General features: G+C 50.6%; 1 protein-coding gene across 2 annotated transcripts in view; it reads left to right on the top strand.

Moving 5' to 3' along the window:
* IGF2R (insulin like growth factor 2 receptor) overlaps window positions 1-14,114 on the top strand; it is a 97,428-nt gene that overhangs the window by 36,772 nt on the left and 46,542 nt on the right. For both annotated transcript variants that reach the window (XM_028103413.2, XM_088023809.1), the window contains exons 6-11: window positions 548-677; window positions 2,351-2,456; window positions 5,077-5,239; window positions 5,440-5,611; window positions 6,444-6,547; window positions 11,675-11,839. In XM_028103413.2, the coding sequence (XP_027959214.1) occupies window positions 548-677; window positions 2,351-2,456; window positions 5,077-5,239; window positions 5,440-5,611; window positions 6,444-6,547; window positions 11,675-11,839 (840 nt within the window). The remainder of the gene's footprint in view (window positions 1-547; window positions 678-2,350; window positions 2,457-5,076; window positions 5,240-5,439; window positions 5,612-6,443; window positions 6,548-11,674; window positions 11,840-14,114) is intronic.

Below are 14,114 nucleotides of genomic sequence, written 5' to 3'. Positions count from 1 at the left end.
GTTAGATAGTTGTGTCATTAGAGCAAAGTTAGAGACAGCAACTGGTGGTTTTAAGGTCTCGACCCAGAGCTGTATGTAGGTTCTTTCCATGAATCTCCACATCTTCCCACCAATCCACGGATCACCTGCGTTTTCTAGTTTGTTTATAGCTTGGAGAAGGGGATAATGCTCAAGTTCGTGTATCTTTAGAAAAGGGAGGTGCGTACGTTCCTTGAGTACAAATTATGTGATAGTCCCTGTTTCTCGTCGCCTCTTCCCTACCAGGTGCAGAGTGAGTGCCTTGCAGTCTTGCCTCTGCTTCCCAGCAGCCCCGGGGGGCAGGATGCACGCACGTCATGCCTCTGGAGAGGCCCCTGGTGTGCCCGCGGTCTCTCAGAATGGGGTTGGATCCTACCTCGTTTGTTGTTTCCAGACTTCTACTACTTTGGGTTGCTTTGAGGACTTTCAGACCTTGGATGATTGTTGTCAGGGGACTCCTGTGCGTAAGGTTGAGTGTGATTACCTGTGATTACCTGTCCTGAGGTACAGTCTGATGGATGTCTTACAGACTCGCTACGGGACTCCAGTCCGCAGTTGCGTGGCTGTCCCCCCGGCACAGCTGCCTGCCTGGTGAGAGGGGGCCAGGCCTTCGACGTCGGCCAGCCCAAGGAGGGACTGAAGCTCGTGAGCAAGGACAGGTGGGTCTGCGTTGGTGTGTGTAAACCTCAGCAAGTCCCTACAGATGCTTGTGAAGTCACCGGTGGTTGCTGCCAGTCACATAGGCTGCTTTGCTTGTTGATTGTCTAATTACTGGTCGTTATAGCCATTAAAGATGAATATCCTGATCCATCCCATAACCATACAGGTGTTCGGTTCATGAAATAATCCCTGCCTTAAGGCGTGTTCTGATAGTTTCTGTGTTACTCATGAAGTTGCTTTTGTGTTCCTCGTTCTCTGTCCTTTGAGAACACCATCGTGGAGGGGCAGTTTGCTTCCTGCCTGGGGTGTGGTGAGCACCCTCGTTCCCGGTGTGGGGAGGTTTGTTTCTTACAATATGCTGTGTTCTTGGTACATGCTTACTGCCTTCCTTCATACCTTGAATTAGCAGAGAGATGTTTTTGTCCAGTGTGTCCCACGCCAGCATGTCTTAGATCACGTCGTAGATTCCAGAGGCCTTTGGTAGATGCCTTGCTGTGGCTTGTTCTAGCACAGAACTGGTGGTGTATCGGGGCAGGTGCTTCTGTCCACAGAAGACTCTGGAGCATAACCTAAATTTAAAAATGTTTGGGAGGTTTTATATGTGTGTCTGTATTAGTTTGCCAGGGCTGCCATAACAAAGTGCCATAGGCTGGCTTCAGCAACAGAAATTTATTTCCTCTCCATTCTGGAGGCTGGGAGTCCAACGTGTCGGGAGGGCTGGTTCCTTCTGAGGCCTCTCTCCTTGCCTTGTAGACAGCCACCTTCTCCCTGTGTCCTCACATGGTCTGTTCCCTCTGTGTGTCTGTGTCCTGGTCTCTCCTTCTGATAAGGATGCCAGTCATATCTGGTTAGCTCCACGCCCACACGCCCCGCACTCCTGTGGCCTCATTTTTACTTCATCACCTCCGTATAAGCCTTGTCTTCGAATACAGTCACATGCTGAGGTCCTGGGGATCAGGGCTGTGGAATATGAGTGTAGGGGGACACCATTGGTCCCATCACACTGTCCTGAGTGACAGGTGGGTGACTCCTCACAGGGGAGAGGGGACTCTGCACAACGTGGGCATTGAGTGAGAGTTCGAGCTTGTCTTCAGAGAAAAGGAAGGTCCCGTGTTTTCGGCAGCTCTATGGCCTGCGCGCCAGGAATAGCAGGCATGTCCTGCCGGGAGACCCCTGCGTACTCGGGCGGCTCGGGCTCTTCCTGGCTGTGGGAGGTCACAACGGCTGGGCCACTTGGCTGTCTTCAGGTTGAAGAGAAAAAGATCTTGGCTTCCACTTACAAGTTATTGTTTAGAGAAGTAGTCGTGCAGCCTCGTGGACAGAGATGCTCGGCCTGCTCGGCTGTGTTTATTTTGTTTTCTTCGATCGTTTATAGTTTTTCTTCTTGTTTGTCTTACTTGAGCAGCTTTTCTTAGTATTTAAATTTACATGTTGGTCATTTTATTTATTTTTAAAAAGAAAATAGCATTCATTGAAGTTTACTTAAAATCTGTTTTGTTTTTTTTTTTAAATGGAAATCGAAGGTATTTCATACTATGGCTTCCTTTATAGTTTAATGTTCATTCTGTTACCCCTGGCCCCCAACTGAGTGAGCCGAATGCTCAGGGCAACAGATGAATTTGAGTGTAGTTCATACTTCTGTAACACTCTTTCCTCAACGTGTATTATTCAGGCTTGTCCTGAGTTACGTGAAAGAAGGGGCCGGGGAGCTAGACTTCTGTGGCGGTCACAGCCCGGCGGTGACGATCACGTTTGTCTGCCCGTCGGAGCGCAGAGAGGTGAGTGGCTTGTCTTCGGAGGACTTTCCAGCAGCGGGCGTTAGCGTGGGCTGTCTAGGAGAGCGCATCTAGGGGTGGGGCGGGGTGGTGGGTCTGGGGGCAGGAGAAGGGGAGCAAGAAAGCGGCAGCCGCGGTGGAATATCCAGGAAGATGTGCTTCCTGGGGTCGACTCTTCCTGCACGTGTGAGGGTCTCCGGGGCACAGCAGCTTGGCGTTTGCTATTTCTCACCAACCCGGAGGGGCCCCTGCGTGTGTTGATGCGGGATGGTGTGTTGATGGAGGATGGCATTTTGTTCTAGTTTGTGTGAGATGATTTTAAGTGATTCATGGAAAGATTTTTAAAATTTATATAGTAATGCTGATTTGAGTGACTGCTTGAAAAGCCATATATATAATTTCAAACCTGTGATTTCCTAGCTAGTATTTGTTAGGATGAGGCAAGGTAAAAATAGCTGATTGATTTATAGAAACATAGTAAGAAATGAGTGGAACAGATGGTGTGCAGCCCTGGCCGAGCTTCTGCAGGCCAGTGGCTGGCGTTTGGGGGCTACTCAGGTAGGAGAGTCCTGGCCAGAAGGAAGGTTCTTACTCGAGGGTCTCACAGTGGGTCGTTTCAGCCCCTCTTCCCACACTCGCAAGCGGGTGCCTGACCCTGTTCTCTGGCTGTTCACTCAGTTCTAGCACACTTTTAAACTCCTTGCAGGTAGGGCCAGAGTCTGCTTGTCCTTGGGCCCATGCCTGGCCGTGTTGCACGTGTCCGTTGCTGTTCGAGTGTTCTAGCAGGTGCGGGGTGCTGATGGAAGGCAGATAACCCCCGGGGAGGAAGGGCAGGGCTTTCCTCTCATTTATTTCTGTCTCCTCATAATAGAATGAAGGAGGAGGAGCTGAATTCTTTGGCGAGGGAAGCGAGCTCCCCCTCCCCACAAACAAACATGGAATTTGGTCTGGTTTCTTGCTGGCAGCTGGCCTGTTTTGTGGGGGGGGATGTGGAGACAGAGTGTAGGCCAGGCCAGCTTTCCGTTTTATGTCCGAGGACTTGCAGGGCCACGTGGCGGCCGCTTAGCAAAGACCTGACTGATGAGTGGTCGATGTGAGCTCTGAAGGTGAATGTTAGGGAACATTTGCGGACACTTGCAGATGTGGGGTGAGTCTTCAAGCCCCATGAGACAGGCGTTCCAAGCTGGCCGGGATCTTTGTGTTGTCCTTTCCTCCCTGTACGTTTAGGGAGGAGTGGTTCATTCCACCACAGTGAGGGGAATCGGGAGTTTCCCTCCTTTCTTCTCCCTGGGATACAGGGCGCTTGGCGGCGTTAGGAAAGGAGGCCGGTTTGTTTTTCGTGGAGCAAAAGGTTCCATTCCCAGCTTAACTGTTCACCGGACAGAACTGGGTGACATACGACACCTTAACACTTGAGGGTTTCTTTAAGTGTTTACACAGGCTTACTGAATGCCCTTAGGAGCTGGAATTTTAGTCTGTGTTCACTTTGTCACATAGATCTTTTTAAAAAAGCCTTATTGAAGTTACATACTGTAATATTCCCGTTTCAAGTACAACGAAATGGTTATTAGATATTAACCAAATTGTGCAACCACCAGCACGATCGAATGTGAGAACATTCCATCACCCCAGAAGAAACCTTGTGCCCAGGACAGTCACTCCCAGGAACCCCCAGCCCTGGCAGCTGCTAGGTGGCTTTCTGTCTCCATGGACTTGCCTTTTCCTCTCTGATGAGTGAACCTTGCACTGTGGGGCCTTTTGTGCCGGCTTCACTCACTCGGTGCTCGGCACCCCAGCCCTAGGTGTCCAGCTTCCCCAAGCCAGGTGGTTAAAGCCTCGATTTTGAGTGAGAACTGGATTTGCAGCTTTGTGTCTTACTAAGTTGTGACCTGTGTGTGTAGCCCTGGTGCTTCATCCCATGCCTGGCACGTGGCAGGCGCTCAGGAAACGTTTGCCGAGGGGTGTTTCCTGGAAGCGGTGAGGCTATTCCTGGTACTAAGAACAGCGAGGCCTTTCTCCCAAAGAGGGTTCAAAGGGCGACACTGCACTCCGGTCAGCAGTGATTGCATCCTTCCCTGTTCACACCAAGCACGAGCATCTGAGCTCACCTTTGTAAAAGCAGGTCTCTGGCAGAATTCGGGTTTGTGGCGGGTGATGCCCTGGCTTCCCCCAGGTGCAGGAGCAGATTCAAGGACCGGTGAGGTGTGCCCGAGACCCCCTTTGACAACCCGAAGAAAGGGGTTACGGACCATCTCCCCAGACACACACACACGGTGACTTCCGCTCAGCTTAGGGGTTCATCTGGCCAGCTCCTTTCAGCTCCGATAGAAAGGAGGGAACAGACCATGTGCCTTCACAAGTCATGGCTGCTTGCAGAGGTTGTGGCTGTCAGGTGATGTCGAGTCCAGGCTGGACCTCAGGTGTGACTCTGAAAGAGACAAGAACAGTTGCAAATAAACAGGGTGGTTATATGCCAAGCGCTGGAACTGTGTGAGGGGCAGTTATTCAGAAACAGGAACGGAAGAACATAAAAACCCAACGATGTACCTTTGAACTTTTCAGAAGTCTGGAAAATCTGCATTTAAAAACACTAATTTTGCTCCTTTCAAATCGTTTCTGATAGGGCACCATTCCCAAGCTCACAGCAAAATCCAACTGCCGCTACGAAATCGAGTGGATCACTGAGTATGCGTGCCACAGAGATTATCTGGAAAGTAAAACCTGCTCTCTGAGCAGCGAACAGCACGACATCACCGTTGACCTGCAGCCACTCCGACAGGACAAAGGTGAGGGGTGCTTTGAAATGAAGCAGGAAGGGGGAACGTGTGCAGAGGGGCCCACTTCGCCTCTGCCCCTGGGTGGGTGTTTCTGAAAGGGGCTTGGGTGTGCCTCTAGACGGGGCTCGAAGGGGCGCGAAGTGATGCCCTCACCTTCTAGCACCTGCGGACGGAACAGAGCCTCTACTCACCTGTTCCCCTTTCTTTAGCTTCGTCCTCCTCTTACTACACTTCAGATGGAAAGGAATACATGTTTTATTTGAATGTCTGTGGAGAAGTTGAAGTACCATTCTGTAGTAAAGAAGCCGCCATTTGCCAAGTAAAGAAGATTGAACCCCCTCAAATCAAAGTAGCAGGAAAATACCAGAATCAAACCCTCCGGTGTGTAAACAGTAATTTTCAAGTGCATTGTGTCTGTTCTTGGGAAACATAACCGGCTCCCCTTGTCTCCTTCCTCCTTCCATTTTCCATAAAGTGCAGGCAGGTCCGTTAAGCCAGCATTCCTTCCCGTTTGACGTAGGCGAGTTGCCATTTGTCACTGATCCTGGCTTTCCAATAAGACTGTTTCTGTGAAAACTGTTCGTTTTATCATCTGGTGTGTGTAAGGAACCACAGTGTAGGAAAGGTATTTAATCAGTTTAAGAGTTGATTTGGCCTTTGTATTTTAAAATGAGTTTTTCGGAGGAGTTCTGATTTTTCTCTGGCAGTTTAAGAATCTGAAATGCCGTTAGCATTACATCAAAGTTTGAAACAACTAAGAAAACGCATTCAGTACAATTCCTGTGACCCTTAATTTGGTGTAGTTATCTTCACAAAAGCGTTATGAAAATGTGGCTCTCTGCAAATGAGTATTGTCCAGGATCCCTCAGGTAAGACTGTGTTTATAGTAGTTGCTACATACACTGTGTGTTTCTTGGGCCTTATTTATTTTGTACAAAATCCAAAACAAGAGTGGAAGAGTTTTCATGCTCACAGCAAAACCTTCAGTGCTTTCTTCCAGCCAGCTATTACTTTGAAGTAAGGGGACGACAAGCCCATACATTTGGAACTCATTTCCTTTAGACATTTTTCTCCAGCTGGGCAGAGAGCTTGCTGTTTTATGTCAGTCCTGATTTGTTGACGGTATGCAAAGGGCTTCATGTAGAAACGCATAACAATTCAGGTTTCTTTCTTGGTTCTCCCAAACCCGTGTCCGTGTGTTGCAAACATCTAGATACTCCGATGGAGACCTCACCTTGATCTACTCTGGAGGGGATGAATGCAGCTCTGGGTTCCAGCGGATGAGCGTCATAAACTTCGAGTGCAATAAGACGGCAGGTGAGTGCCGGTGGTCTGTCCTTGCCCTTTGCAGTGATGGGAGCATGTGTGTTCTCGGCAGCAGCGTGCGGACGGACCAGGCAGACCCTCTCCTTTGGATGTGGCCCCCTCTGGTCCCCAGACGAGGTTGCTCTGTTGGAGCGGGCAGGAGTACCCCTTCCACCCCACCCCACCCACGACACACACATCCTGTTTCCATTTTCCTCTGCTCACTGTTTGTTTTGGGAAGGGGCCCAGCACTGGGCTTGCTGGGAAAGCGTTTCTGTCTTGAGTTCTGGCTCGCACCGAAGGGAGTGCTGGTCCAGCAGGGTGGGTTTACTCCCCACCCTTGAAGGGTGGTCACTGAAGAGCTCTTCTTTTCTGAAGTTAGTCTCAAGATGACCCTTTATGCAAACGAGTGGCCCCGTGGTGGAGGCTGGACGTGGGGGATTGCAAGAGGTCACCGGGCAAGTTTAAGTGGAACGTTTGGTTTTTCTGAGAGATTAGGATGAGCTTTCTTGAGGTCATAATGGCGCCAGCATTTCAGAAAGCCATGTCGCGGTCCGTATCTTGAAGCTCTCGGGCACAGTCTGCATCTGCAGCGAGGTGATGGGATTGCATCATCATCAGAGAACCATCCCGTCCGTTGGCCTCCAGGCTGGGACCCCAGGTGTGCGCAGGCGGACTGAGCCTCTGCACGGAGCTCTCGTTTTGGAGCTGGCCGGGTTCCAGTCGGCTGTACAGCCGCAGAGGCTCGAGAGGCTGCCCCACCCCTGAGGGTCTTTCTGGCTCTTCGTTCTGTTTGTTTTTTGTGTTTCTATGGCAGAGCTTTGACCAGCGGTCATGAGGCAGGTTCCTCTGTGATTCAGCAGGGGCTTAGGGAGAGGCAGCTGAACACGACGTGCCTGTTCTAGAAGCTCGAGCCTATGACGCTGAAGGGAGCCAGGGAGGTTGTGACGGGCACCAGGCTCTAATAAATTGCCTCGGGAACAGGCGAGGAAGGATCCTGGAGTAGAGCAGATAGGAAGGCTTTAAATCAAAGTGCCCTTTACTCCTGCGGCACCCCCGTCCCCACCTCTGCCTGTCTTCCCAGAGTGTGCACTCCAGTCTCACCCTGGAATCTGCTTGCTGGCCCTTTTGATAACGTGGATTTGTTCAACATACGTTTTGTCCTTATCTATCTGCTTAGACCCCATGGGGCCCAAGGATACCGTGATGGCTGCGTGCTTTCCAGGCGCTCAGACTGGGAGTATAGAGGGAGAGACGGCACGGTGCCCGGAGTGCAGGTCATGCAGGCTGGACCAGGGCTGTGGGCGAGTGTTGCACCCCAGACCTTGTCAGGAGGGAGGCAGCGAGTTAGCGGTTTGGGGTGTGGGCAGCGAGGAGGATTAGGGCTGTCCGGGAAAGAGGAGGTGCTGCTTGGTGAGCTCTGTGGGCCGAGTCGGAGTAAGCCAGGCACGCAAGTAGGGTGGCTGTGGGGACCAGTCTCTGTGGCAGAGGGAGAATCTCATGCAAAGGCCTGAGTGTGGGCAGGTGTGACTGGGTCAGAGCTTCGGATTCAGAATGCATATGGCTAAAGATGACCCTCAAATGGAGGGTGAGAAATTTGTATGTCCTGCAGAGGAGTTGGATTTTCTGTAGAAATCATTGTGGAGTCCCCAGGACTTGAGGTGGCGGATGAATGACTCCGGTTTGGGTGCCTCTCACTTGTGGTTTGAATGCCCCCCTGCTGCCCTCCCCAGACCCCCCATCTTTCTTCCATCCTCCTCACCTCTTCGGGCTTTTAGGGGACTGTCTCTGAAGCCCAGCCCTTTCGCTATGTCCCCAGGCCTGGGAAATGCACCCTGCTCCTCAACGCTGTGTCCCCAGGCCTTCAGGCCCCCGGGCCCCCGCCCTCCCCTGCTGGCCGAGCTGCTTTGCTGTTGGCCAACTCCTGTGGTTCAAGTCTCCCTCCGACCTTGTCATTACCCCCTTTGGCCGCGTTCTGTTCTGGACTTTTTATGAATGACTTGGCTGAGATCTTTGCGCGTGCACTGATCTCATTTGGGCATGCTGGGAAGGTAGAATAATGATCTAAAAAGATCCCAGCAGGTGAGGAGGATATGGGGAAGGGTACATAGTCTGGGACTGCTAGGAAGAGGCGTCAACACTCAAGGCTTGTGCTGGAACATGCCGGCGCTTGAAAAAAGCGCTAACGGCCATTTTTTCCTCTTTTATCTTTATTACTAAAGGTTTTCAAACGTACAAGTAGAACATTACGATGAAAATTTATATGCTCACTGCTCTTTATTGAGCAGTTACTAATGTTTTGCCAAATTTGCTTCATAAAAACTCTACGTCACCACCGATGGATCAGAACATTCCACCCCATGTCTGTTCCTTCACGTGACCTCAGGGCCTTTATCACACCCAACAGGATTCACAGAGATGTCCTCATGCCAAAAACTCAATGTCTTCCTAGGCTGTTTTAGTTAGGATGGTGGCAAGAAGACCAGACAGGGAGATGTTAGATGTTTTGTGAGAGGTTTTGAGCCTGCTCTCATGCTGGAGTAGGGTCATAAAATATTTACGATTCCTTCCAGCTCTGTGATTCAGTCCTTCAAACTTTGGAGCAGACTGTGTACTGTAAAAGTTATTTCATTATTATTTTGTTCAAACTTTAAGTTCTTAGAGAAAAATCCCTTGGTGGATTTTGTTTATTTGGATAAATGTAATAATGTAATTTTTGTATGTGAATGGCTGTTAATTGGTTATGTAATATAACGTGGTTTATAGTTTAAGTTGGATGTTCTAGAATTATATATGTTCACGAATCTAGGGCTTATGCATTTTTAAGACACAGAGGTGCATGTGTTTATTCTTTGAGCCTGTAAGTGTGCACATGTACACACAGCCATTCGTTTCGGCAGCTAACATCCAGTTTGCTGCAATGGGACACTTACTGTTGGTGATCTTGTCAGATAAGGACATGAAATCGTTCTTTTTGGACGAGTGATATATTGGAATAGGCTGGTACAAAGGTACCCACAGATTTAACTGACTCACTCCGTTAAGGGTTTATTTTCTTTAGTTCAGTGCAGGTTGTCGGAGGTGCTGGTGGCGGGGCTCGGCTCTGAGTGCTCCTCTCGTGCTTCCCATCCCGTGGTGTTGCTGTCTGTAGACTTGGCCTGCAAGGACTCTGCAGAATGGGAACAGCATTTTTTAAAAAATGGGCTGGAACTAAGTGGCATGGCCCAGCTTCGGAGGCAGGGAGGCTGGGCAGTGCACTGTAGCCGCACAGCTAGAGGAGAACCAAACCAGTGTGGGGAGTGGGTGGCTTTGGAGCAGTGCTGCAGGCAGAGGGTGACCGGGTTCTGCTGGAGGGATCCATTTTCCCCTGAGCCAGCGAGTTTCATTCTTCTAAAATTCATTGAGTAATGAAATAATACACCAGTGATTATTGAAAACTAGCGCTCCCTCAAGCAGTAAATCTCAGATGCAGAACCAGCTCCAAAGTGGGGATGGATTCTCGAACCATTCCTAGTATTAATGATTTGTGAACTTACTGGTGAAAGAGAAATGCAGCGAATACTTCAAGTTTGTGGGAAACACATATCTTTTCCAGGTAGTGAAATGCAAACCCGACAGGTCCAGCAGGAGTAAGCGGCTTGTCCTTCCGTCCTGTGGGTGGGGTGAAGAGGTACATAATGTCCGCTGTTGGGGTAGCACGCATGGAGGGAGGCCCCAGCGGTCCCAAATGGGGGGGGGGGGCTCTTTGTTGTCAGAAGGGAAGCTGGGAGTGCCGCATCTTAAAAAGAATGGCTTAAAGTACATACGTTTAAAAGAAAAAAAAAAAGAAAGAAAAAAACCCCCACAGTAGTGTAGGGAAGTATTGCCTGTGGTTGTGGTTATGAGCCTGGCTCTGGGGCCAGACTGTCTGGGTCTGAATCCCGACTCCTCGGCTTCTAGCTATGAGACCGTATGCAAATTATTTAACCCCCACCTTAATCTGCAAAAATGGGGCTAAAACGGTACCTGTGCCATGAGATTAAATATGCCAAGATCTATCAGGTCTTCAACCCTGAGCCTGTTTTCTGCAGAGCACCCCCCTGTAGCCCTTCGATGCTCAGTGCCTGGTTCAGGTTGTGCTCCATACACCCTAGCTGCTCTTGCTGGTATTATAATTATAATGTTTATAATATTAAAGATTTCAGAGAAATTGCAATCAAAACATCATTTGCCCTTGGTACAAAATATTATTTCCCTTTGCTTTAGAACATTGTGCACTTCAGGGCACCAAACCTCAAGAAAGGCAAATCATGTAGGAGGTCCAGAGGAGGATTATTAAACCATCAAGGGGCGGAAAACAGAGCTCCGTGCCAGCCGTCCACCAGCTTGGAAAGCCGAGGGGTAGTATTTCTAGTAAGGGAAAAATGACCACAGTTTGCCGAATCCCAGGCCACGTGGATCAGGGAAGTGGCCCACGAAGAGCTGGCTTTCAGGACTCCCTGGAGGTGTGCGCAGAGCATGGATTATGGTAGGGTGCTGGAGGCATCCGCACCGATGAAGGCCTGGTGCTCATGGATGCTGGAATGCCGGGAGGCATGCCTCTGGCTTTGGAAGATGACGTGGGTCTCCGCACGGTTCGATGGGGTGGCTGTACACTCTCACTCTTTCTTTTCCGGTTAGGGATGAATCTCCGGGAACTCACCCTGCCCGAAATTGCATCATAAAGCCAGCGGAGCTTCTGGGGCTAGAGCTCTGGTCTCTGTCCACCTTCTGGTGAATCCCTGTCGTCTGACGCAGAGGATACTCATGAGCCTGTTGCGGGGCTGACCACAGCCCGCGTGCAGCAAGCCCTGCCTGGTGGCTTACACGTTCCTTGTTAGTCACCCCCAGTGAACGTGTTGTAAATAGCCTGATGGCTTACTGAGACCTTCTTACTGAGGTGGAAGGGACACAGCAGGCCTGCTGTTGAGGGGTTTATGATTGTCTGAAACACAAGAGAAGGCTCTCTAACCTCTGACCCCTCTGACGACCCCAAAGCCTCAGCTTTGGGTTTAGGACTTGAGTTTAACTGCCCAGTTGGCATCGGTGGCCAATGGGCTGACTAGGTTTTGGTTACATATAATGGAGTGTACCCCCCACCCCCCTTCTCAAATTGCACAGGTAATGATGGGAAAGGAGCTCCTGTATTCAGCGGGGAGGTAGATTGCACCTACTTCTTCACGTGGGACACGAAGTACGCTTGTGTGAAGGAGAAGGAGGATCTCCTCTGCAGTGTGACCGACGGGAAGAAGCGGTACGACCTGTCCGCGCTGGCTCGGCACTCAGGTAGGGCTTGCGCGCCGTGGGCTCCATCCGCCTGTTCACAGGAGCCTTCTCTTGCCTCTTCCCCTGTGAAAACATTTGGAAATGCTGTTGCTTTTTTCTTCAACTGTCACCTAATTGTATCCTGGCCTTGTCCCCCTTTTCGCAAAGCAGTCATACAAATTATTAGGAATGATGCTGACTTAGGAGGCGAAATACCTGAGTTTGAGCGTGGCATGACTTCTCTCATTGGGATGCCCTGGGCTCATCTTATTCTAGTTTAGTAGAAACTGCCAAATCCCCGGTCTTGTACTCTGTGATTAGGAAGTTTTTTATTTTAGATCTACGTTCTTGTTGCTAAGAAAGTAGATCTTGCAAGTTCTCACACACACACACTTGGATCTGTGTGTGGTGATGGATGGTAATTAAACATGGGGGTTCTCCCGCACACAGATCAGATCAGGATGTCGTCCACCTAAAATGACTGCCGTGTTCCATGTCACTTGCATTTCAGTTAAAAAGAGTAAAAAGTTCAGCAGCCTTCAAGCAGGCCGTGTTTCCACCTCGCCCTGGCCTGTTGGGCCCTGAGGGTTGGACCCTCAGTGTGAAGGCTGATGCAGCCGGGGTCAGTCTCTCTTTTGACCCTGTGCTCTCCCCTTTTGTCTCACTGTCTCTTTTCCCATCTCTAAGGTGGGGTCAGCATTCCCTATCTCACCTCAGATGCTTGTGGGGCCGAAAGGAAAATGGGTCTGGGAGCCCTTGGATGCCGTGTCCCTTGCCACATCCACGTGACGTGGTCTGTCCCCGAGGCCTGCCATCACAGTAGAGACCTGCCGAGCTGGAGATCTGCTCAGCAGGTGTCGTTGAGCACTGGTTATGTGGCAGGTGCCAGACCAGGTCCTGGGGATATGGCAGCAAACCTGGCAGGCATGACCCCTGCCCCAGGCCTTCGAACTTCACAGGGGGCTGAGCGACCGAGTGCTAAGAATCAGGGTTCCCAACAGGGAAGCTGACTCGAGTTGGGACATTTTTCGTTTCACCCTTTCAGCAGCCCTGGAATTAGGTATAAGTAGAGGCAAATTGCATCTGTAGAGATAATATCGGAGGTAGAGAGAATGCTTGCCTAGAGTCACAGAATTACCCGTGCCGTAGGAGTGGTTACTCATGGGTTCTGAGTCCCTGTCTGGTTTGGACAGCATAATATTAGAAAAAGGAATTCCTTACTTGTAAGCAGCGTCGGAGAGCTTCTTTTTGACACGAGACCTCTGTAAATGTTGAGTGTTGGTGAATTGCCTCGGAAGCAAATGTTCTTTGTATATTAGTAGCTCAGCACCCGGTCAGCGGGGATGGTGCCGTGGTTCAGTGCTGGTACATATGTGTTCGTGAAGAGATCGGCTTTGTGCGCTGGAAAGAGAGCACGGTGTTGTGCGTGGTCCTGAGTGAGTTGTCTGTCTTCTGTGGGCTTCAGCTTTGTCACAGTAAACTGGGTGGTGCGGTTAGATCACTTCGTCCAGCACTGTTGTTTAAACATCACCGAGTACAGGACACACGTGGGGGCCCCTGAGGGATGCAGAGACACACGCATTCACACAGCTGACACGTGCCACTGCCCGGGCTCTCCAGGGACTTGGGCATTTCTGCAGGATTCACGCAGACCGCTCAGGATGCTCTTAGAACTCCTTCCTTGCTAGCTTAAACAGTCCTCCTGTCTTACGGCTTGTCAGCCCACCCCAGTGCCCCGTCCTTGTCCCTGTTCGTCTTTGCATGGCTTCCAGTGGGTTCTTCTCAGTTGTTGACATTGGCACATAGCTCTTCAGAGTAACTGTTACCCTGACGAGTGGTGGGCTTTCCCTTCTGAACCCCAGCATCCTGTCCATAAAAGGAGCGCCTTCAGTCTCTGTACGCCCTTCACACGCATTCATCCCTTTGGCCGCCCGTTCCGGGCGCCTCCGATGTGTGCTGGTCCTGCTCTCAGCGCTTATGTGTGCTCCCTCGGCCTTCTGTGGAGTTTTGGTCCTGTTCATACATGACTGGCTCACAAGCTGTCTGAGCTCAGGGACCGACGTGTCTTGTTCGATTCCAGAAACAAAGCATGGCCCACACTCGGTCTGCTGGTGTGGAAGAGGGGGCAGGTGACTTTAACCTTCCTGGTGGTTGGAGGAGGGCGCGGGACTGATGGCGCGGTGCTCTGCCCCTTGTAAGGCACGGGCTGCCGGCTGGACTTGCTTTTCCATTTCTGATTTCACACTTGGGTGCTTGGGAAAGTTTCGCTCTGTCCCTACCCCCTGGTAAGCCTACT

Source organism: Eumetopias jubatus, unplaced genomic scaffold (assembly GCF_037043125.1).
Source record: "Eumetopias jubatus isolate StellerSeaLion01/CBP00866 unplaced genomic scaffold, mEumJub1_p1.0 scaffold_6, whole genome shotgun sequence".
NCBI classification, from domain to species: Eukaryota; Metazoa; Chordata; class Mammalia; order Carnivora; family Otariidae; genus Eumetopias; species Eumetopias jubatus.
This window is presented reverse-complemented; position numbering and strand designations above follow the sequence as displayed.